At 44.3% G+C, this 25,133-nt stretch overlaps 1 protein-coding gene across 2 annotated transcripts in view; it reads right to left on the reverse strand.

Annotated features, from left to right (window-relative positions):
* NCSTN (nicastrin) overlaps window positions 1-25,133 on the reverse strand; it is an 876,107-nt gene that overhangs the window by 491,220 nt on the left and 359,754 nt on the right. For both annotated transcript variants that reach the window (XM_044059533.1, XM_044059532.1), the window contains exon 12: window positions 7,588-7,690. In XM_044059533.1, coding sequence (XP_043915468.1) covers window positions 7,588-7,690 — 103 coding nt within the window. The remainder of the gene's footprint in view (window positions 1-7,587; window positions 7,691-25,133) is intronic.

The raw sequence follows: 25,133 nt of genomic DNA on the forward strand, positions 1-25,133 counted from the left end.
GATATCCATTTTGAGATTGTCTGTTTAGAAGCTGGTTTTCCCTCAGAGCCAAGGACAAAAGTAATAAAAAGCTGATCAGATGTTCCCAAAGCTCTTGTTCTGCCAAGACAGTAGCAGACCTGCCTATGCACATCCAAAGACTGGAATATTCTTGCACCTTTGTTCTGGGGGTTGGGAAAGAATTTAGGCAGTGAATGGCTTGATTTAAAGAAGTGTCAGTGACCACCTTGGGCATGAAAGAAGGGTTAGTTCTGAGGGAAAACCTGTCGGAGTGGAAGATTAGGAATGATTCCACTGCCACAAGAGCCTGCAGTTCAATGACCCTCCTGGCTGAGGTAATGGCAAACAGCAGGGCAGTTTTCCAAGTAAGAAAATTCAGTGGGGCAGATGCTGCAGTTGTGAAAGGAGACAATGTCAATTTCTGCAGAACAAAGTTAAGGCCCCATGGAGGGGCAGGTTGCTTCCTGGGCAGTCTGATGTGGATGACTCCCATAAGAAATTGTCTTAACAGGATATGGGAAATGACAGATGGAAGAGTAGGTATATGGGTTGAAACGGCAGATGCATGAATTTTAATACAGAAGCAGAAAATGCCTTCATCAACCAGACTAGCTAGGTAATCTAGAATGGTAAGGGTGGCTGGTGTAAATATCTATTTCCTAAATCTGTCAAGGGCACTGCTCTCTTTATCCTTGGGTAAAGAGTTTATAGAGGAATTAGCTCTATCCCTTTGGGTCCTGGGGTGACCACATTTGGATCAACAGATGGATTTTTGAAAAGGTATTTATGGGAGTTCTGTACCCTATAACAATGTCTGGTTTACGAGGGGCTGGGAGAAGAGAGTCAGGATTCAAGGAGGAATCCTGGAAGACATCCTCAACCACCTCAAACTGGTGGAACAGCAAAAGCAGATTCAGGAAAGTACAGTTTTGTACCTACCATAAATGCAGATGTTCGAGTGTTCACCCTGCTGCAGTCATCACACTTGGGTTATCCTGCCGTCAGGCGGTCCCGCAGTCAGCCTGAATTCCAAAGTCTTGGTCCGGCGTCGGTTGCTGTCGCTTCTTCCCTGACATCAGTGCGCCAGGGGTATATAAGAGGCATCCAATGCCATTTTCTTCAGTTTTTCTTGCCCCAGATGTCAGGTGCCCCCAATAGGTAGGCAATATATATATATATATATATATATATATATATATATATATATAGCTAGATAAAAATAAAACAATATCTTTAGGCACAAGCAAATACACCACAGAGGTTGTATAGGATAGAGTGGTAGAGATAAGTTCAGCTAGTTCAGAGGGGATGGAGGGAGGGTAACCTGGACTGCAGCAGGGTGAACACTTGAACATCTACATTTATGGTAGGTACAAAACTGTACTATGTTCATCGTGTTACCCTGCTGCAGTCATCACACTTGGGTAGAATCCCAAAGCTAAGGATGGGAGGTGGAGTTAAACAGGGTTAGAAGAAGCTAGTCGGCCCTGCAAAACTGAAGTGGCAAAACCAGCTCTAGTCTTAGAATATAGAGGTAAGTGATAGTGCTTGGTGAAGGTGTGCACTGAACTCCAAGTTGCAGCTTCCAGAATATCCTTGGTTGGCACTCCCCTGAGAAAGGCTGCTGATGTAGCTGTAGCCCTGGTGGATTGGGACCTAATGTTAGCAGGTACCGGTTTCCCATGAGGCGTGTAGCAGAAATGTATGCAATGCCCTATCCATTTAGAAATTGTCTGTTTTGAGATTGCTTTTCCTTGTGATCCTGTAGCATAGGATACAAAGAGCTGGTCAGTTTTTCTGAAAGCCTTAGTTTTATCCACAAATGAGGAAAGGCTCCACTGCCATTAGTGCCTGTAGCTCTGAGACTCTTCTAGCTGAGGTTATTGCTAGTAGCAGGGCAGTTTTCCATGAGAGAAATTTTAAATAAGCTGAAAAAACTGGTTCAAAGGGTGGCAGTGTAAGCTTTTCCAGAACAAAGTTGAGATCCCAAGTAGGTGTTGGTGCTCTCCTTGGCGGTCTTATGTTCTTAGCCCCTCTGAGGTACTGTCTTAGGAGTGGATGTGAGAATAAAGGAGGATCCGTGTTGTAATGAGCTGAAATTGCTGAGGCATGGATCTTAATAGATGAAAAGGAAAGTTCTTTGTGCAACATCTCAGTTAAATATTGTAGAATCTGAGGAATGTTTGGATCAAGGGGATTTTGGCCTTTAGCCTGGTTCCAGGCACAAAATCTTTTCCATTTGTCTGAATTGGTTTTCCTGGTGCTGGGCCTCCTGGCCTCCAGAATGACATCCATAACAGCTTCGGATAGAGGTGTTGGCTGGTTGTTTAGGTAATTTGCCATGCAGCCAGGTTTAAAGTCTTGAGCTGGCTGTGTAGAATCTGATTGTCTCGCTAGGTGAGGAATTTGTGGTAAAATCCATGGTGGGCCGTGGGCCATGTTCCTTAGAATTGGATACCAATGCTGGCATGGCCAGTCTGGTGCAAAGAGTATTATTTGTGGTCTCTCTAATCTGACTTTCAGCAGTACCTTTGCTAGAAGAGGCAGTGGAGGAAAGGCATACACTGTTAATGTTTTCCAACTGAATGAGAGGGCTTCCATTTTCCAAGCTTGTGGATGGAATGTCCTTGTGCAAAATTTTTTGAAGTTGGTAGTTTTGGGGGCTTGCAAACAGATCTATGTCTGGGCGTCCCCATTTTTGAGCCATCATTGCAAATACTTGATCTAGTTTCCACTCGTGTGGATCCATGATGTTTCTGCTTAGGTCGTCTGCCAATGTGTTTTTTTTTCCTGGCAGGAATTGTGCTTGTAACTGAACCTGGTAAGACAGTGCAGTGTTCCACAAGGTCATTGCTTGCCTGCATAGAGGGTAGGAATGTGTGCCCCCTTGCTTGTTTATGTACCACATTACCATGGTATTGTCCATCCTTATTATAAGTTGTCCTGGGTGTAAGAGGTCCTTAAAAGCTGTTAGGGCATTCTGTACTGCTAGCATTTCTTTTTGATTGATATGCAGATGCCTCTGATCTGTAGTCCATTTGCCCTGAATACACTGTCCTGCCATGTGTGCTCCCCAGGCATAGTCCGATGCATTTGTTGTCATAGTTTGCCTGGCTGTGGGTAAGGTGAAAGGCTGACCCTTGTTGAGGTGACATGCCTGTGCCCACCACAGAAACTCCTGTTGAAGGCAGGGAATGAGTGGTATCATTGTTTCCAAGCTGTGGCTGTGCTGAGTCCATACGCTTTTCAGATACCATTGTAATTTCCTCATATGCAGTTTTGCAAATGGTATTAGTAGTATGCAAGATGCCATGAATCCCAAGGCCTGCAGAATTTTTCTTGCAGGGAGTTGGGTCTTTGTTGCCATTATTTTGTAATATTGAGTCAGCTGTTGTTGCTTGTCTGGTGTGAGATAAGCCATCTGGGCCATTGTATTCAAGCTGGCACCCAGGAATATTATGTTTTGTGAGGGCACTAGTTTTGATTTCTTTACGTTTACTGTGTACCCTAGGCAACTTAGAAGGTGTTTGACAAATGCCAGATGCTTTAAAAGAATGTCCTTGCTTTCTGCTTGAATAAGGCAGTCGTCCAGGTATGGATATATTTGAATTCTGCTTTGTCTGCAGTATGCAAGTACTGGTGCCAGGCATTTTGTGAAGACCCCAGGTGCAGTAGATAAGCCAAAGGGCAGTGCAGAGAATTGATAATGCGTTGAACCTGCAATGAAGCGGAGGTATCTTCTGCAATTTTGTCTGATAGGGACATGCAGGTATGCCTCCTTGAGGTCCAACGTTACTAGCCAAGCATTCTTGCCCAGCATGGGAAGAAGCTGCTGTAGTGTTAGCATCTTGAATTTTGGTACTTGCAGATAGGTGTTCAGAATTGAAAGATCCAGAATGGGTTTCCATGCTTTGTCCTTTCTTGGGACTAGAAAGAGTCTTGAGTAAAATCCTTGTCCTTGCTCCTGTGTAGGTACCTGTTGAATGGCTCTCATGTCCATGAGAGCTGTAAATTGTTTTTGTGCCTCTGCCCATTGATTTGGTGGCAGGTTTGGCATTCCTTTTATCCTTGGTAAGGTATGAAAGTGGAATCTGTATCCTTGAGAGACAATGTTTAGGACCCATTTATCTTTTGTGATGATGGGCCAGTTGTCTGCAAAAAATGCTAATTTTCCTCCCAAGGGAGCTGCCAGGAGAGATTTGCTTAGTAGTTTGAGGATTGAGTCATTGTGTTTGTCTTCTGTTAGCTTGGGGCCTGTCTTCTCCTCCTTTCTGGGTAGCAGTACCACAATGGCGAGGTTTGTAAGGGCCTTGTGACTGACCTCTGCCCCTTGGACATCTGTATTTGCCCCTCTGTGATCTGTCAGAAGCTGGAAAGGACCAGTTTTTGTTGGCCAATTTCTGCTGAAACGAGGGGGTTGTACCTGCAAAAAATCCTTGACCGTCTGCATAGACTTTGCCTTATCCTCCATTTTCTTTAAAACCTCTTCTGCTTTGACACCAAATAATACATCCTGCTGTAAAGGTGCATCCAATAATTTTGCTTTAACATGATCAGGAAGGGTTTGTTCTTTTAACCAAGCATGTCTACGTATGACAGAGCCAGTAACAGCTGCTCTACAGGAAGCTTCCAACGAATCAAATCCGCATTGTAAAGTATGTTTGCCCACCTGTTCAGCTGCATGAAACAGATCCTGCATTTCCTTGAATTCAGACTGTTCAGTATGTGTGCTCATTTTTTGTTTTAATTGAGACATTAGGAATTGCTGATATTTCAGCATGTGAAACTGACAATTTAATGTTCTCATAGCCAGAGTTGCTGAGGTGTATATTTTCTTTCCCCATCTATCTAGGGCTTTGGAATCCCTTTCAGAGGGCACAGAAGTTTTAGCCATAGAAGCTTTAGCTCCCTTAGGACCCTGGGAAATTGTTTCTGGGTCAGCCACAGGGCTTTTATAAAAGAATTTGTGAGAGTCAGGAACTCTGTAGTATCTGTCTGGTTTGGCTGGAGCAGGAGGTAGATAGTCTGGATTTAAACTAGACTTCAAGTAAACATCATCTATAATATCTAAAACTGGAGGGATAGCAAGAGGTCTGTGCTGGGGTAGTAAAAGGAACTCTCGGAGCCTTTTCTTAGAATCAGAGCAGTCCTGGCCTTCCCAGTGGAAATGTTCCCTCATGCTATGTAAAGTTTCCTCAAAGGAGTAGTCTTCAGGGGGAGATGCTGAGGGAATAGAGTCTTCAGCATCAGAGTCTTCATAAGGTGGAAAAGTGTAATCCTGTTCCTCAGAGGAATCTGAGGAAACTGAAACCTGGTCAGAGGAAGCATAATCCTCCTCTTGTCTTGGTCTTTTATCAGGAGGGGGATGGGAACCCCTGATTAGGGTAATCAAATCTTCAGCCATCTTAAGCATCTGTTTCTTAGGCATGGGGCCTTGAACTGTAGACTGATGTACAGTCTTGTTAGGTTTTAAAGGTGTTTTAAGCTTAGCATAAGATTTAATTGTAAGTGTAGTCGGTCTGAAGACACCTTCTGCAACCGAAGGTGTTTCCACTGTACCGGGGTCTACACTTTTGCTCCGGTGTCGGAAGATGGCTGCGTCGGCCTAGTAAACTCCGCTTAAGAATCTACAGCTGTCTGGGGTTCCAGCTCTGCAGTCGTCAGGGGCTGCGTAGGCACCTCACTGAAAACCGGAGAACCGGCGACAGGCCCAGCAGAGGCCTCGGAGTCTGGCTTGTTCCTAGGCTGCCTGTCCTTGTGTTTTTTATGTATGCCGGTCGTCAACTGCTCCAACGGCATGATTTAATTAAATTTCCTACCATAGTAATGACGTGCGAAGTCAAAACGGCATTTGATAGTTCGTTTATTAAACCTAGCACAAAACCGACAACCTGTGACGTCGTGGTCTGGGCCTAGCAAGGAATACAATAGGAATGGAAATCCTTATGAGGTATTTGCTTCCCACAAGAAATGCAATTGTTAACTTTTTCTGACATCGGACTGAGGCAAGAAAAGGTTCCTCAATGGGGTACTTAGCTTTATTGAAGACTTCAGACTGAAATTCGAATTGAAAATCTCAGGTGTCGGCCGACCGGCACTTGCAAACTGCTTCTGCTTCGGGCACCGCACGGCAAGAGAGACTGGAGAAAATGGCGTCGGATGCCTCTTGTATACCCCTGGCGCACTGACATCAGGGAAGAAGCGACAGCAACAGACGCCGGACCAAGACTTTGGAATTCAGGCCGACTGCGGGACTGCCCGACGGCAGGATAACCCAAGTGTGATGACTGCAGCAGGGTAACACGATGAACATTCCCGTAATTCTCTTTTTTGACTGAGGGTATTCCTGTGCTTCACACTGGAAATGTTCCCTCACAGCATGGAGAGTCTCTCCAAAGGTGATATCCTCTGGGGGAGAGGCAGAGGGCAGGTTCTCCTCTGAATTCTCAAAAGAAGTGACGGAGGGTACTTCTTCAGATCCAGACCCCTCTAGGCATGAATCCTCCTCAAATTCAAAAAGATCTGGAAAAGCTTCTGAAGTAGGATCCATTCAGCTGGTCTAACCAAGTCATGCTGGTATCTCTGAGAAAGAGAGCTGGTAGGCCTAGGCAAAGGCTGTGTAGCAGTACTTTTCTTAGGAGTCACTTTGGCCTTGGACCTAGGAACATCTGACACCTGTCTCTCTGGAAGAAATATGAAACTGTGTAGGCTGAAGCTGCAAAGGAACATCACTGGGAAGAGAGCTCTCTTCGGAAGCAGAGGCCTGCAGAGTGGCCCAGGACCCAACTGACGAGCTGAAAGCAAGGGCCTGTGCTGAAGTAGAGTGACCAGACGGCATGTCAGACTCTGAATGGGTCTCAACAGAGACTTGCTCCACCACCTTAGGCAGAGAAGGAGGCTACGAAAGCTCAACTTCAACTTTCACAAGCCTATAAGGAGAAACAGAAGGATAATGATTGTCATCTGAGGGCCTACGCTTGGGTCTCTTAACTTTTTCCCTCTTATGCCTAGGCTGCTCAACCTCCGAATGACTGGCAGACGCCACAGGATGTTGATGAGAAGATTCAAGACTAACGAATCGAGCTAAAATCTCAGCCCTACATCTGATCATCCTAGAGTTAAAGCGGGCACAAAAGCGGCAACTACAGATGTGACAATCGGTGCCTAAACAGCTGACACAAAGCAAGTGGAAGCCTCTGTGTGGGATTTGCTTATCACAGTGGAGACGATTACTGATGTTATCTGACATGAGTTTAAAGCAAAATACAGGAGTTCCCCAACGGTGTACTTATCTTTCCGACGACTTCTTTCTGGTACGGACTGACCGATTCACTGAAACACTGCTTCAGGCTCTGACTGCAAGAAAAGACTGATTTCATGATGTAGGCTGATTCCCACTGCAGGAAATCGCACAAGTCAGGTCTGCAACAGTGAAACACTAGGAACATCTTAAACCAACATTACTGAAACGTACAAAAACAGCTGGCACACATTTAGCACCTGCAATACTGATTCTGGTGATTCTCAGAAAAACAAAATGGAACAGACGTTCTGCAACAATCGAGTTTATCAAGCATTAGTCCATACCTTGGCTGTCTCTGTTAAGTAATTCAAAGCCTCATCTGGTGTCATCTCTGCTGGATATGACAAATTTAGGTTTTCTTTTGTGTCATACACACTTTGATAATATCTACAATACATTAAAATAAGAACATTCATGAAGTTAGGAGGCTCTACTATGTCTAATTCAAAAGTTACACATTCAATACAAAAATTTTAAAACCTAAATAAAGCCAGTTGTAGTGCCAATTCAAACGGATTTCTGGAAAACTTCAATAGGTATCCCTACCAAACTCTTAGCTTTCACTATATTCAAGAACAGGACTTTTTCCTGGGGGATGGCCTCTGGTACATGGCATCCAGATGAGCTTTCAGGAATAAAACTTGTCTTGGGGATAGTAAATGAGGCTTTGACAAGTTCAGAGAGAATCTAGTCTAGCTGTGAGTAAATCTGGATGCCCTTGTTGCTGCAGAAGGCATCAACCACATGGTGAAAATCCTGGGTGCAGTAGATAAACCAAAGAACAAAGTGAATTATAAGTGGGAATTCCCTGCACCAAAATGACGAGATGTCCATCTTCCCTGGTTATGGGTATGTACAAATAAGAAACCATGAAGGCCTGATGTAAATGTAGAAGCAAACAGTCTTGAAAATTATCATACAGAACCTTGACAACTTTAGATAGTTGCTTACCTTTGATAGGTCTAAGATCAGACTCCTTGGTTCCTCTTTTTCTTGGGACTAGACAGTCTTCTTGCTGAAGTGATGGCTAGATGTAATGCTGTTTTCCAAGAAAGGAATTTCAACTCTGCTGCTGCAGCTGGCTCAAAGGGGGGAGGAGTGAGCTTTTCCAATACAAAGTTAAGGTCCCAGGCTGGAGTGCGAGCACTCCTGGGGGGGGGGGGTCTTAAATTTGTGGCCTCTCTAAGGAATTGTTTTAGCAAGGGGTGACAGAAGAGGGGTAGCTCAGTATTATAATGTGCTGAAATGGCAGAGGCATGAATCGTAATTGACGAGAAGGACAGGCCCTTGTGGAGCATTTCTGTTAAATACTCTAGAATATGAGGTAAACTGGGCATCGTTGCGCCCATCCCCTGAGCCTGGCTCCAGGAACAGTATCTTTTCCACTTTTCAGCATAGGATTTTCTGGTACTAGGCCTCCTTGCCTCCAGAATGACATCCCGCACCTGCTTACTGAGGGATGCTAGAGGAGAGCTCATGAAATTAGCCAGGCTGCAAGGTTCAGGGTTTGAAGATGAGGGTGCAGAATCTGGCCCGCCTGCTGGGACAGCAGGGAAGGGGTCTGAGGCAGGTGCCATGGGTGCAGCAGTGTCAGACTGCGCAAGAGGGGGTACCAGTGCTGGCGTGGCCAGTCTGGTGCAATGAGTATTGTTCTTGGCTTGTCCTGTTTGATCTTTAGTAGAACCTTCGAGAGGAGAGGCAGAGGGCAAAGGCATAAACCAAGAGGCTTTCCCAGGTAAAGTACAGGGCATCCACTTTCCAAGCTTGACTGTGGGGAGTTCTGGTGCAGAATGTGTTCAATTGGTAGTTCTGAGGGGAGGCAAACCGGTCTACCTCTGGGGTCACCCATTTGTTCCTCAAGAGGTTGAATATTTTGGGTTCTAGTTTCCATACGTGTGGGTCAATAAGATTTCTGCTTAAGTTGTCTGCCAGTGAATTTAGTTTGCCTGGCAGGAACTGAGCTTGTAGAAGCACTTGGTAGCTCAAGGCTGTGCTCCACAGAGCCATAGCTAGTCTGCAGAGAGGGTATGAGTGTGTTCCCCCCCTGCTTATTTATGTACCACATAACGGTGGTGTTGTCTGTCTTTACCAATAGTTGTCCTGGAAGAATAAGGACTTTGAAGGCTGTCAGAGCATTATGTACAGCTAACATTTCTTTTTGATTGACATGCAGGTGCATCTGTCTCGGGTTCCATTTGGCCTGAATGCACGGCCCTGCCATGTGAGCCCCCCCATGTACAGTCTGATGTGTCTGCTGTTAGGGTTTGGATGGCAGGGGTTAGAGTGAAAAGGAGTCCCTTGTGGCAGCAGGCCTCTGCCCACCAAAGGAACTCTGTCCTTAGACAAGGAATGATAGGAATCATTGTTTCCAGGTCCTGAGAATGTTGACAACATATACTTTTTAGATACCACTGAAGTTTCCTCATATGCAATCTTGTATATGGAATTAGCAGAATGCAAAAGGCCATGAAGCAGGGAGCTTGCAGTATTTTCCTTGCAGATAGCTGGGTTTTTGTGGCCAATAGTTTGAAGTAGGTTGTCAAATAAACATTTCTCCGGAGGGAGGAATGCCATCTGGGCAATTGTGTTCAAGCTTTCTCTCAGGAATACAATCTGTTGGCAGGGTACTAGGTGAGATTTATTTTTGTTGATGGTGTATCCCAGTGAGGTTAGAAGTTTCTTTACGAATGCCAGGTGTTGTAATAGCAAGTCCTGGCTCTGCCTGAATCAGACAATCGTCCAGGTATGGGTAAATCTGAATATTTCTCTGTCTGCAAAATGCAATGGCTGGAGCTAGACACTTTGTTAACACCTTGGGTGCAGTAGATAAGCCAAAGGGAAGTGCAGAGAACTGAAAGTGCATGGAGCCCACCCTGAAACGTAGGTATTGTATGCAGGATTCTTTTATTGGGATGTGCAGGTAAGCTTCCTTTAAGTGTAGGTTTGCCAGCCAGGCATCCTTGGTTAGCATAGGAAGAAGCTGCTGAAGAGTTAGCAATTTGAATTTGGAACACTCAGAAAGGTGTTGAGAATAGAGAGGTCCAGGATAGGATGCCAGGAGTTTTTTTTCTGGGTACCAGAAAACGTCTTGAATAAAAACCTTGTCCCCTTAGTTCTGCTGGGACAGGTTGAATAGCGCTGAAACTGAAAAGAAAGAGAACCTGCTGTTGGGCCTCCGCCCACTGATTTGGGGGGAGGTCTGGCAAACCATTTGGGGTTGGTAGTGTGTGGAAGTGGAATCTGTATCCTCAGGAAACTAATGTTCAAAATCCATTTGTCCTGGGTAATGAGTCACCAGTTATTTGCATGCAGGGCGAGCTTTCCTCTTAAGGGAGCAAGTAGTTGAGCAGGGCTTGGAAGGGTTAAGGTTAAGTCATTGTGCCATTTTTCCGTAGGGGGGTGGCTTACTACTCCCTGCTTTGGAAGTGGAAGCCCTCCAATGCTTAGATCTGTGCGTAGCCTCAGACTGAAGTCTTGGTGGTCTGCTGTTCCTGGGTTTGGACCGAGAAGGCTTGGGAGGGACTGGAAAGGACCAGTTCTTTGAAGGCCAATGCCTACTGAATCTGGGAGGCTGTACTTGTAGAAAATCTTTAACAGTTTACATAGATTTAGCTTTTTCCTCCATCCTTTTGAGGACTTCCTCTGCTTTGTTGCTAAAAAGGCGGTCTTGGTTTAAGGGTGCATCCAGTAATTTAACTTTAACATGATCTGGCAAGTTTTGTTCCTTAAGCCAAGCATGCCTTCTAAGTACAGACCCAGTGACAGCAGCCCTGCAAGATGCTTCTAAAGCGTCAAAACCACATTGCAAAGTATGTTTACCAAATTGTTCTGCAGAATGCATTAAATCTTGCAAGTCTTTGTGTTCAGCACAGTCAGGAATCATCATCATTTTCTGTTTAAGTAGTCCCATAATATGCTGCTGATACTTTAAACATATGAAACTGGCAATTTAAAGCCCTAAAGGCCAAAGTAGCAGAAGTGTATACCTTCTTACCCCATCTGTCTAAGGCTCTAGAATCTCTATCAGAAGGGGTAGGATTTTTGGCAGCAGTAGCCTTAATGCCTTTTGGTCCTTGGGAAATGGTCTCTGGATCCGCAGTAGGATTCTTGAAGAGGAACTTGTGAGAGTCAGGTACTCTGTAGTACCTGTCAGGTTTTCTGGGAGCTGGAGGTAAAGTGTCTGGGGTAAGGATAGATTCCAAGAAAACACCATCTACAATAGTCAGAACAGGAGGGACAGCTAGAGGCCTGTGTTGAGGCAAGAGTTAGAATTCCCCAAGTCTCTTTTTGGACTCAGAGTAGTCCTGGCTTTCCCAGCTGAAATGCTCCCTAAGGGTATGCAAGGTTTCACCAAAAGAAAAATCTTTTGGAGGGGAAGCAGAGGGAATGGAATCCTCTGCAACAAAATCCTCATAAGTAGATAAGGGTAAATCCTGGTAATCAGAAGGAGCAGAGATATCTGATTCCTGATCTGAAGAATCAGAAAAAAAAAATAGTTTTTAGGTCTCTTAGAGGGGGAAGGCTGGCTTCCCCAAATTAAGGTAATAAGGTCTTCAGCCATTCTGAGCATTTGTTTTTGAGGCATATGGGCCTGAGTCAGCGGTTTGGTCATCAGTTTTTTAGGCCTGAGGAATTCGCTACTTCTAGTTGGAAACTATGCCGTCGGTTTAATATGAAAGTCTGTAGGCCTGAATACACCCTCAGTAGCCGGTGCCTGCAAAGTGGCTCCAGACCCATCCAAGGTAGAGACATCCTCAGGTTCCATAGTCTAAGAAGCATCTCGCGGCATACCGGACTCCGAATGGGTCTCAGCAGAGGCCTGCGAATCTGTGGTAGCAGGTACCAGGGGCTGCAAAAGCCCCTCACTGGAGTACCGGTGGACTAGTGACTAGCTTAACGGAAGTGTCGTCGGCAGTTTTGGACCTATGTGGTCTGTCTCTGTTTTTATCCTTACATTTTTTTCGGAAGATCGGTAGTGGGATGGATTAACGAAGCCATTTCGGAGTACGGAGATCGAGAATGAAAGTATTTAGCTACAAAAATAGCCAGACTAATAGTTTGGGCATTGAACAAGGCACAAAACCGACAACGAGGGACTTCGTGGTCTGGGCCTAAACAGGTAACGCAGTAAGAATGTGGAAATCTCTATGTAGTATTTGCTTTCCACAGACACGACAATTATTAATTTTTTCTGACATTGGTTAGAGCAAGAAAAAAGGATCCCCAATGGGGTACTTATCTTTTTTGAATACTTCGGGTCTGAAACTCAAAAACATAAATGTCAAGAGTCGGCCGACCGGCACTTGTGAACTGCTTCTGCTTCGGGCACCACACAGCAAGACAGACTGATGTAATGGCGTCGGCTGCATGTTTTATACCCCTAACGACCTGACGTCATGGAAGATGCGACAGCATCAGACGCAGAAATCCAAAGGTTCTGGTATTCAGGTCAGCTGAGGCCTACCTGCAGGCAGATAACCCAAATGTGATGACTGCAACAGTGAAACACGAAGAACAGTAACTGCTTCACAGACTGCTTAGTCATCATTTCCTCCAATCTCTTAAATACTTGTTCTGTAGGACGTCCAAAGAGCAGATCCTTCTTCAATGGTGCATTAAGTTAGCTGTGGTCTGACATTATCTGTCAGGGCCCTAGTCTTGAAACTGGCAAGTCAATGAATGACGAACCCAGTGGCTGCCTCCTAAGTGCACTCGATGCTTCACTGCAACAGTTGATACAATGCCTGACAACTTGAGAGCCAAGGTGACAATTCCAAAATCACATTTCTCAAGGCCTAATCCTCCATTTTCCCAACCTAGTCCTTCAAATAAGATAGGACTGTTTGTTTATATTTTCGCATAATACTTAGGTCCTGAAGGCTAAGGTAGCAGAAGTGTAAACTTTCTTCCCAAAGTTGTGCAGTACAACTGGGAAATGGGTTTTGGGCTAGAACCTCATTACAGCCCTGGCATCCAGGGATATCAAAGAAAGATCACTACCGGAATTTTTGAACAGGTACATACAGGAATCAACAACATTATAGATGTGGTGTCTATTGTCATTTACTCAGCAACTTGATAATCACTGTATGGGTGTCAGAACTAGAAGCCTGCAGAGAGGACTAGACACTGGCATATGCTGAAATGTTTTTTGGCTTTGGAGAACATGACATTGACAAAGTGAGTGGCAGCCTCTAGAAGAGCAGAGGCCTTGGCTGCAAAAGCATCTTGCCATCCTCAGGCCTAGGGTGGTCTTTGTACTTTGAACAAATTCTGCTGGCCCCCAGGTATTCCTTTTCTTAGAAGCACTTCTGATTAATATCAGCTTTTTGTGGTGAGGCATCCATGGAAGACCTGGTCTAGACTATGGCTGTCCTTGTCAAGACATCCACATTTTTCTTATTAAGGTAGCCTTGGGCATTTCTCTCTCTGTTTTACTGTCTTCTTGTTGAACAGAGCATAGCTGACACAAGATTCAATATTCAGAGGAAAAAAAACACTGAAAAAATCATTGCAAGGAGTTTGCTTTCCACAGGTAATCCAATTACTTTTTTTTTTTTTTTAGTAACCACTCACAATTAGCACCCTTGATACCTACAAAACTTCAGCACACAACAGCTTGCATAAAGAAAATAAAACTTCTCTTGATGCATTTCTTATCTGCCCTCCCTGGAAAACTGGCCCAACCAATGGACTTAATTTTTTAAGCAATATTCACTGGTCTTCTCAAACTACTGCTTAAAAAGAGCTGAAGAAAGCACGTCAGACATCCCTCTTGCACCAGTGTGCACAGAGTTCCAGAGGAATGGGTGCCTGGCTGGTCTATATGGAGCTACAGTGAACAGCTCTGCAAATTGGGGTGAACACTGGGTCTTCTGTGACAAAAATCCAAAATGTGAACACTTCTGCTAAAATGAGCCATACAACTCTAATGCAAATTAACAACTGCGATCAAAACCACAGATATCCAATTAGGATCATTACTGCAGTGTGATTTGTTATCCACAGGAAGGATGACTACTGCAGTGTGATTTGTTATCCATCGGAAGGATCACTACTGCAATGTGATTTGTTATCCACTGGAAGGATCACTACTGCAATGTGATTTGTTATCCACTGGAAGGATCACTACTGCAATGTGATTTGCTATCCATTGGAAGGATCACTACTGCAATGTGATTTGTTATCCAGTGGAAGTATCACTATTACAGCGTGATTTATCCATCTGAAGTATCACTATTACAGCGTGAGTTGTTATCCATCGGAAGGATCACTACTACAATGTGATTTGTTATCCATCAGAAGGATCACTACTGCAATGTGATTTGTTATCCATCGGAAGGATCACTACTGCAATGTGATTTGTTATCCATCAGAAGGATCACTACTGCAATGTGATTTGTTATCCATTGGAAGGATCACTACTGCAATGTGATTTGTTATCCATCGGAAGGATCACTACTGCAATGTGATTTGTTATCCATCGGAAGGATCACTACTGCAATGTGATTTGTTATCCATCAGAAGGATCACTACTGCTTAAAAAGAGCTGAAGAAAGCACGTCAGACATCCCTCTTGCACCAGTGTGCACAGAGTTCCAGAGGAATGGGTGCCTGGCTGCTCTATATGGAGCTACAGTGAACAGCTCTGCAAATTGGGGTGAACACTGGGTCTTCTGTGACAAAAATCCAAAATGTGAACACTTCTGCTAAAATGAGCCATACAACTCTAATGCAAATTAACAACTGCGATCAAAACCACAGATATCTAATTAGGATCATTACTGCAGTGTGATTTGTTATCCACAGGAAGGATCACTACTGCAGTGTGATTTGTTATCCACTGGAAGGATCACTACTGCAATGTGATTTGTTATCCACTGGAAGGATCACTACTGCAATGTGATTTGTTATCCACTGGAAGGATCACTAATGCAATGTGATTTGTTATCCATTGGAAGGATCACTACTGCAATGTGATTTGTTATCCAGAAGAAGTATCACTATTACAGCGTGAGTTATCCATCGGAAGGATCACTACTACAATGTGATTTGTTATCCATTAGAAGGATCACTACTGCAATGTGATTTGTTATCCATCGGAAGGATCACTACTGCAATGTGATTTGTTATCCATCAGAAGGATCACTACTGCAATGTGATTTGTTATCCATCGGAAGGATCACTACTGCAATGTGATTTGTTATCCATCAGAAGGATCACTACTGCAATGTGATTTGCTATCCATCGGAAGTATCACTACTGCAATGTGATTTGTTATCCATCGGAAGGATCACTACTGCAATGTGATTTGTTATCCATCAGAAGGATCACTACTGCAATGTGAATCATTATCCATCGGAAGGATCACTACTACAATGTCATGTGGTCTATCAGAAGGAACACTACTGCAATGTGATTTATCCATTGGAAGGATCACTACTACAGTGTGATTTATCATCCATTGGAAGGAGTGCTAAAAAATTAGTTGTCACCATGAAGAGATGTTTTTCAAAGCATACCCTGTAGAACAGCACTAGCAAATGTTGTCCTGCTCAAACACAGAAGATATAGCTGGTAGTGTTTCATAACTGCCTCAGCATGTACACTGAGATGACATATTCGTAAAGGACACTGGGGTGGCTATTCCTCTGCCTAAGTAGGGTTTCACAGAGCCTCGCATTTTCCCCCAGTGTTCTTGTAACAAACAGTAATGCAGACTGCTAGACACTTAGGCAGCATATGCTTGAAAAATGGCCTGCCCGTTATGCCTGGCATGAAGGATAAAACAGTTTAGATTGCCTATACTTCTTAGTTTGTGATGGGTAATACTTAAATTGCCTGTGTGTATACAGGAGGAACAATACACTTTCACCCTTTTTTGTGGGTTTAGATAGACAACTGGAAGCCAAAATGCTTAATTAAGAACCAAATTGAACACTCCCTTGAGCATGAAGAATGGGATAGTTCAAAGGCTCACACTTCCTCTGTAAAAAACTGGTGTAGAGCTCTTTTCACATCAATGCCTGAAACTCACAGATCCTCCTGGAGATGGTATAAACAGTGACATTTTAGGTCTTCAAAGACAGGAGCACAACAGGCACTGCACAATGTATTCAAAGAGGGCTAAGGTTACCTTTTCCAGTATGAAATTATGGTCCGATGGGGTGACACTGATTATCTAGGTGGTCTGAAGTTAGGACTCCCCATTGGGGAATTGTTACTTTATAGACAAAGGTGAGAAGGAAGAATCTGTGTGAAGGCAAGCTGCAGAGGTGCAGATGTGCATTTTAAATGAAGCACACGACTCGTCATTTTGAAATAGTCCTGCAAAGCACTTTAAGACCTCTGACTCCACAGCTTCTGTATGCAGCATACCCTTTAGTGCACACCATATGAAGAAAGTTTTCCATTTGGCCAGACAGGACTTTCTAGACTTCATCCAACTTCCTCATGTAAGCTGTTCAGTATTTCCTTCAGAAGTGACTCTGAAGTGGGAAAGCCCTTATCAAAGGAGTATCAAACAGCTGCCGCTTAACAGCATCTGATAAGAGCTGAATTTTCAGCTAGATTGGTCTTTGTGCAACAGTGCCTGCTGGAATGTTTCTTCTACAAACAAGTTGCACCAGAAAGTACAGTTGTGTACACTTACCATAAATGTACATGTTCGAGTGTATTCACTGTTGCAGTCATTACACTTGGGTTATCCTGCTGGCAGGCTACCCTCAGTCAGCCTGAATTCCAAAGTCTAGGTCCGGCGTCGGTTGCTGTCGCTTTTTCCCTGATGTCAGTGCGCCAGGGGTATAAAAGATGCAGCCGACGCCATTTTCTTCAGTTTTTCTTGCCCCAGATGTCAGGTGCCCCCAAAAGGGTAGGCTAAAAATATGCCAATAAAACATGCATGCACCAAAAAATGTAATACCTTCATCTACAAGCAAATACACCACATAGGTTGTATAGATTAGAAAAGTGTAGGTAAGTTCCAGCAAAGAGATGGGGGATGGTGGGTGGATAACCTGGACTGCAACAGTGAATACAGTCGAACATCTACATTTATGGTAAGTGTACACAGCTGTACTATGTTCTTCGTGTTTCACTGCTGCAGTCATTACACTTGGGTTGAATCCCAAAGCTATGGTTGGGAGGCTGAAGCTAAATAGCATTAGGAGCGGCTATGAGGCCCTGCAGGACTGCAGTGGCAAAGCCTGCCCTGGATTTAGAATAGAGTGGTAAATGATAGTGCTTTGTAAAGGTATGCACTGAACTCCAGGTAGCAGCCTCTAAAATGTCTTTGGTTGGTACTCCCCTGAGGAAGGCTGCTGAAGTGGCTGCTGCTCTGGTTGAATGTGGCCTAATGCCCACCCATAGGCACTGATTTGCCATGTTGTGAATAGCAGAAACGGATGCAGTGGCCTATCCACTTTGAAATAGTCTGCTTTGAAATAGCCTTTCCTTGTGATCCTGCAGCATATGCCACTAGTAGTTGCTCAGTCTTTCTGAAAGCTTTGGTTCATAGGTTCATAGGTTGGTACTAGGCTATCAGCCCTAGGGCCTATACAAGCCTAGCCATAACAATTCCCTGGCTATTTCTTCCCACATTATTTACTTTCCTGGACCCCTGTCTAGCAGGGCGACTGACGTGATCCCTGGGGTGAATTTCCTTTCTCCCATCCAATCGTCAAGGTTCCTCTTGAAGAGGTCCAAAGAGGCACTCTGCTTGACATGTATGGGAAATCTATTCCAGAGTCTGGGGAGTCTCTGGGTCAGGAACCTATCCCTCCAGCATGTTTTGTTTATTGTGATGACAAGGTTTAGATCCCTGGAGCATGTAGCTCTGAGGGATTGGGATTTCTTTAAGTGTAGCATGTCCAACAGCTCTGGGTTTGACATGGCCTTGTATGTTAAGCAGAGAATAGAAACGTAGCTGTCTGTGTATGTCCAAAGAATGCAGAATTTTCTCCCCCTTATTCTGTGGGTTTGGATAAAAAGTAGGCATATGAATAGTTTGGTTAAGGGCCACACTGGACACTACCTTAGGCATAAATGTCGGGTTTGTCCTCAGAGAAACCCTGTCTGGATAAAAAAATGATAAAAGGTTCCACAGCCATGAGTGCCTGTAGCTCTGAGACTCGTCTTGCAGAGGTTATTGCTAGGAGCAGAGCTGTTTTCCAAGATAAAAACTTTATATCAGCTGTAATGGCTGGCTCAAAAGGGGGCAGAGTGAGTTTTTCCAAAACATAATTGAAGTCCCCTGCAGGTATTGGTAATCTCCTTGGCGGCCTTAAGTTTTTGGCTCCTCTGAGATATTGCCTTAACAAAGGATGAGAAAAGATTGGTGGCTCTGTGTTGTAATAAGCCGAAATGGCAGAGGCATGAATTTTAATTGATGAAAAGGATAGGCCTTTGCCCAGCATCTCAGTTAAGTATTGCAAAATCTGAGGAATGTTTGGTGCTGCTATGTCAATTCCTTGTGCCTCATTCTAGGCACAGAATTTCTTCCATTTTCCAGTATAGGATTTTCTAGTACTAGGCCTCCTGGCCTCCAAAATGACATCCATCACCGCTTTAGTGAGAGGTGTGCTATGTATGACTACATTATCCGCCATGCTGCCAGATTTAAGGTCTTGAGTTGGCTGTGCAGGATCTGATTGTTTTGTTGGGACAGTAGGTGAGGTATTTGAGGTAAGGTCCAGGCTGGGCATTGAGACAAGTTCCTTAGGATTGGATACCAGTACTGGCAGGGCCAGTCTGGGGCAATCAGTATCATTTTTGGCTTCTCTTGTCTGACCTTTAGGAGTACCTTGGGGAGGAGAGGCAATGGACGAAAGGCATATACGGTTAGGTTTTTCCAGCTGAAAGATAGGGCATCCACTTTCCATGCTCATCTGTGATTAGTCCTTGTGCAGAATCTCTTTATTTGGCAGTTGTGAGGAGAGGCAAATAGGTCTATGTCCAGGCATCCCCATTTCCTTGTTATCATGTTGAAGACTTATGGATCCAATTTCCACTCATGGGGATCCATGAAGTTTCTGCTTAGTTCATCTGCCAGAGTATTTATCTTTCCTGGCATGGAACACCTGGAATCCTAACAATCTGAGTGAGATACTTTGCAATTATTGCCATGCATTTGGAGAACACCTAGGGACTACGGTGAGACCAAAGGGCAGTGCCCTGAATTTGTAGTGATTGGCTGCCAGCCAGAAATGGGGAAATCTCCTCGACTACCTTGAAATCTTGATGTGGTAGTGACTGGCTCCCATCTTGATGTGGTAGTGACTGGCTCCCATCTTGATGTGGTAGTAGGCATCTTGAACATCTACAGAGCAAACCCAACTGTCCTTCCTCAAAAGAGGTAAAATGGACTGAACTCTGACCATATGGAACTTTGTTTCACAAACCGATTTGAGATGACTGAGATCCAAAATTGCTTATAGGCTCTGTCTTTTTCAGAACTAAAAAGAACCTGGAATAGGACTCCAGATTCTAATTGGTCTGGGGGGACCTGGTGGATGACTTTTTTTTGGAACAGATTTAAGAAGTATACTGTTGTGGATTCCATCTGGAGTAGTAGTACTGTGTATGAAATCCTTTTCCTTAAGGGAGGAGAAGGCTTATATAAGCCTCTGACTATCCATAGCACCAAAATGTGTGAAGTGGTAGCTTGTCAAGCTTGAGTGTGCAGGTATAAGTGGCCTCAACTGACTCCAGAGTGCACCAGTTAGGTGATCCTTTAGAAGTGCTGGAAGGAATTCTTGCAAAAAGGACACTAAAATCCTTGATTCTGCAGTCTGCATCTGCCCCTAAAGTAACATCCACTGAAACGGTCCCCCCTCAGTACTGAGAGGACCTGTCTGTATCCGCATTATAGCTGAACCCTTAAAACCTCCTGAACCATATAGTCTTGCCACCTCTGACTTCTGGAAAAGGTTGTCGGAGGGGTGGAGAACAGGATTCTAACAGCAAAAAGGGTCTTACCGTTCTGCTCACTCCTAGTTTTGTTAATCCTGGATCCAGAGTGTGTGGAGCCATCAAAAGGAGAGTTAAGGAAGGACATCTTCAAGCCTTCCACAAAGGCGCCCAATTGCATCCAAGCATGTCAGTGGAGAGCTATGCCGGTACATGCTGCTCTAACCATACCATCAGATGCATTAAAGAGCAGACGCATGGCAATGTTTGCTACCGATTGTAACACAGACAGCTGGGACTTCACAGTTTTCTTGATATCCATTGGTAGGCTACCTGAGAGTGCCTTGGTGAGTTCCTTAACAAAGTCCATCCGGAATTATGTCATGTGAGCCAGGTAGTTCAGCACTCTAAGTGTAAAAGCCACTGAAGCATACATCTGTTTCCCAAATCTGTCCAACACTCAATTCCCTGTTAGGAGAATGGACAAAAGGAGTGCAAGTCCTGGGACGGGTTCATATGGCTGGAGGACGTACATTTTTCAAAACCTTGAACCATGTCTATCATCTAGATTGCAAGGTACTGATCATACAGAACAGTCTGAAATATCAAAGTGAAGAAGACTAACCAGTAAACTATTAAAAAAAAAAAAAAAGAAAACAGAATTATAACAAATTACTATCTATATTAAAATACAGAAAGAAGATTGTCAATATGGGTGACTATAAAGGTAAAGAGAAGAGACAAGAGGGGGCTGGAATTTACTGGAGAAAACAGGCAAAGGAAAGTACAGTTGTGTACCTACCATAAATGTAGATGTTCGATTGTATTCACTGTTGCAGTCATTACTACTGGGTTATCCAGCTGGCAGGCTACCCGCAGTCGGCCTGAATTCTAAAGTCTAGGTCCGGCAACGGTCGCTGTAGTCTCATCCCTGACGTCAGTGCACCAGGGGTATAAAAGATGCAGCCGATGCCATTTTCTTCAGCTTTTCTTGCCGCAGATGTCAGGTGCCCCTAAAATGGTAGGCTAAATTATGCCAATAAGCATGCATGCACAAAAAACAATTTTGCTTTCATCTACAAGCAAATACACCACATAGGTTGTATAGAACAGAGAAGTACAGATAAGTCCCAGCAAGGAAAAGGGGGATGGTGGGAGGGTAACCTGGACTGCAACAGTGAATACACTCGAACATCCACATTTATGGTAGGTACACAACTGTACTATGTTCTTCGTGTTTCACTGTTGCAGTCAGTACAACTGGGTTGAATCCCAAAGCTAAGGTTGGGAGGCTGGTGCTAAATAGAATTAGGAGAGGCTATCAGGCCCTGCAGAACTGCAGTGGCAAATCCTGCCCTGGATTTCGAACTGAAAGGTAAGTGATCGTGCTTAGTAAAAGTATGCACTGAACTCCAAGTTGCAGCCTCTAAGATGTCTTTGGTTGGCACTCCTCTGAGGAAGGCCGCTGAAGTGGCTGCTGCTCTGGTTGAATGTGGCCTAATTCCCTTAGGCACTGATTTGCCAAGCTGTGAATAGCAGAAACAAATGCAGTGGCCTATCCACTTTGAAATAGTCTGCTTTGAGATAGGCTTTCCTTGAGATCCTGCAGCATATACCACTAGAAGTTGTTTAGTCTTTCTGAAAGCTTTGGTTCTGTCCAAGTAGAAGCGTAGCTGCCTGTGAATGTCCAAAGAATGCAGAATTCTCTCACCCTTATTCTGTGGGTTTGGATAAAAGGTAGGAAAATGAATTATTTGGTTAAGGGCCACACTGGACACTACCTTAGGCATAAATGTAGGGTTTGTCCGCAGAGAAACCCTGTCAGGATGGAAAATGATAAAAGTTTCCACAGCCATGAGTGCCTGTAACTCTGAGACTCATCTAGCAGAGGTTATTGCTAGGAGCAGAGCTGTTTGAGGATAAGAATTTTATATCAGCTGCAGAGGCTGGTTCAAATGGAGGCAGTGCAAGTTTTTCCAAGACATAGTTGAGGTCCCATGCAGGTATTGGTGCTCTCCTTGGAGGTCTTATGTTTTTGGCCCCTCTGAGGTACTGCCTTAGTAATGGATGAGAAAAAAATAGGTGGTTCTGTACTGTAATGAGCTGAAATGGCAGAGGCATGAATTTTAATTGATGAAAAGGAAAGGCCTTTATCAAGTTAAGTATTGCAAAATCTGAGGAATATTTGGAACAATTGTGTCAAAACCTTGTGCCTGGTTCCAAGCACAGAATCTCTTCCATTTTTCTGCATAAGATTTATTGTGCTAGGCCTCCTGGCCTCCAAAATAACATCCATCACTGCTTTAGAAAGAGGTGTGCCTTGACTAGCTACATTATCCGCCATGCTGCCAGGTTTAAGGTCCTGAGTTGACTGTGCAGTATCCGACTGTCCTGTTGAGTCAATAAGTGAGGAATTTGAGGTAATGTCCAAGCTGGGCATTGAGACAAGCTCTTCAGAATTGGGTACCAGTGCTGGCGAGGCCAATCTGGGGCAATCAGTATCATTTTTGGTTTCTCTCGTCTGACCTTGAGGAGTACCTTGGGGAGGAGAGGCAGAAGAGGAAAGGCATATACTGTTAGGTCTTTCCAGCTGAAAGATAGAGCATCCACTTTCCATGCTTGCTTGTGATAAGTACTTGTGCAGAAACTCTGTAGCTGGTAGTTGTGAGGGGAGGCAAATAGGTCTATGTCCGGGCATTCCCAGTTCCTTGTCATCATGCTGAAGACTTGTGGATCCAATTTCCATACATGGGGATCCATTAGGTTTCTGCTTAGTTCGTCTGCCAAAGTGTTTGTCCTTCCTGGCAGGAATTGTGCTTGCAGATGTACTTGACAAGTCAATGCTGTATCTCAAGTTCATGGCTAGCCTGCAGAGGGGGTAGGAATGTGTGCCTCCCTGCTTGTTTATGTACCACATGACTGTAGTATTGTCCGTCCTTATCAGTAGTTGTCCTGGATGAAGTAGAGCCTTGAAGGCCGTCAGGGCGTTCTGAACAGCTAGCATCTCTTTTTGATTGATATGTAGATGCATTTGACTTGCGGACCATGTGCCCTGAATACATCTTCCTGCCATATGGGTCCCCCAGGCATAATCTGATGCATCTGTTGTCAATGTTTGCCTGGCTGTGGGTAAGGTGAATGGCTGTCCCATGTTGTGGTGACAGGCTTTTGCCCACCATAAAAACTCCTGTTGCAGACAGGGAACAAGGGTAATTATTGTTTCCAGGCTGTGGCAATGTTGGGTCCAAACACTTTTTAGATACCATTCAAGTTTCCTCATATGCAGTCTTGCATATGGAATTAGCAGAATGCAGGATGCCATGAAGCCCAAAGCCTGCAGAATTTTTCTTGCAGAAAACTGGGTCTTTGTTGCCAACATTTTGAAATAGTATTCAGTTGTCTGCGCTTGTCTGGCGTGAGATAAGCCATCTGGGCAGTTGTATTTAAGCTTGCACCCAGGAATATTATCTATTGAGAGGATATGAGTTTTGATTTCTTTTCGTTTACTGTGTACCCTAGACCTGTTAGTAACCTTTTTACTAACGCCAGATGCTGTAGTAGGATGTCCTTGTTCTCTGCTTGAATAAGGCAGTCGTCCAAGGATATATTTGTATTCCTCTTTGTCTGCAAAATGCAATCACTGGTGCCAGGCATTTTGTGAAGACCCTGGGTGCAGTAGATAAGCCGAAGGGCAGTGCAGAGAATTGGTAGTGCATTGAGCCAGCTATAAATCTGAGGTATCTTCTGCATGATTGTCTGATTGGGACATGCAGGTAGGCTTCTTTTAGGTCAAAAGTCAGAAGCCAAGCCCTTTTGCCCAGCATTTTGAATTTTGGAATATCCAGGAATGTGTTTAAGATAGACAGGTTCAGTATTGGTCCTCCAGGCTTTGTCCTTTCTGGACACCAAGAATAGCCTTGAGTAGAATCCTAGTCCCTACTCTTGCTGTGGTACTAGCTGAATAGCTCTCATGTCCATGAGGGATGAAACTTGTTTTTGTGCCTCTGCCCACTGATTGCGTGGCAGGTCTGGCATACCGTTTGGCCTTGGCAGGGTGTGAAAGTGGAACCTGTAGCCTTGTGATATATTTAGGACCCATTTGTCCTGGGTGATCATGCGCCAATTTTGTGAAAAAAGTGCTAGTTTTCCCCCCAAAGGGGCTGCCAGAAGATAAGTGCTTGGTGCTGGCAGGGGAAAGTCATTGAGACCGTTTCCTGTATGGCTGTGATTTTTCCTCTCTGCTTTTGGAGGTAGAAGCACCCCATTGTTTAGGCCTGTAGGAGCCTTGGGGCTGTGATCTGCCTCTGGGGCATCTGTATCTGCCTCTCTGTGGCCTGTCTGACACTGGAAAGGACCAATTCTTTGTAGGCCAGTTCCAGCTAAATCTGGGAGGCTGTACCTGTAAGAAATCATTGACTGTTTGCATAGATTTTGCTTTGCCCTCCATTTTCTTCAACACCTCTTCTGCTTTAACACCAAAGTATCATGCTGTAATGGAGCATCTAATAGTTTTGCTTTAACATGATCAGGCAGATTCTGTTCTTTTAACCAAGCATGCCTCCTAATGACAGAACCTGTAACAGCGGCCCTGCAGGAGGCCTCTAAAGAATCAAAACCACATTGCAAAGTATGCTTTCCTACTTGTTCAGCTGCATACAATAAATCCTGCATTTCTTTGTTTTCTGCACATTCTGAATTTGTCAACATTTTCTGTTTAAGCAGTGACATAAGATATTGCTGATATTTAAGCATATGAAATTGGCAATTTAAAGCTCTTACAGCCAAGGTAGCAGAAGTATAAATCTTTTCCCCCATCTGTCCAGGGCCCTAGAATCCCTATCAGAGGGGATAGGGTTTTTGCAGTGGAAGCCTTGATCCCTTTGGGACCCTGAGAGATAGTTTCTGGGTCAGCAGCAGGGTTTTT

Source organism: Protopterus annectens, chromosome 17.part0, assembly GCF_019279795.1.
Source record: "Protopterus annectens isolate FY-2018-M chromosome 17.part0, PAN1.0, whole genome shotgun sequence".
Taxonomy (NCBI): Eukaryota; Metazoa; Chordata; order Ceratodontiformes; family Protopteridae; genus Protopterus; species Protopterus annectens.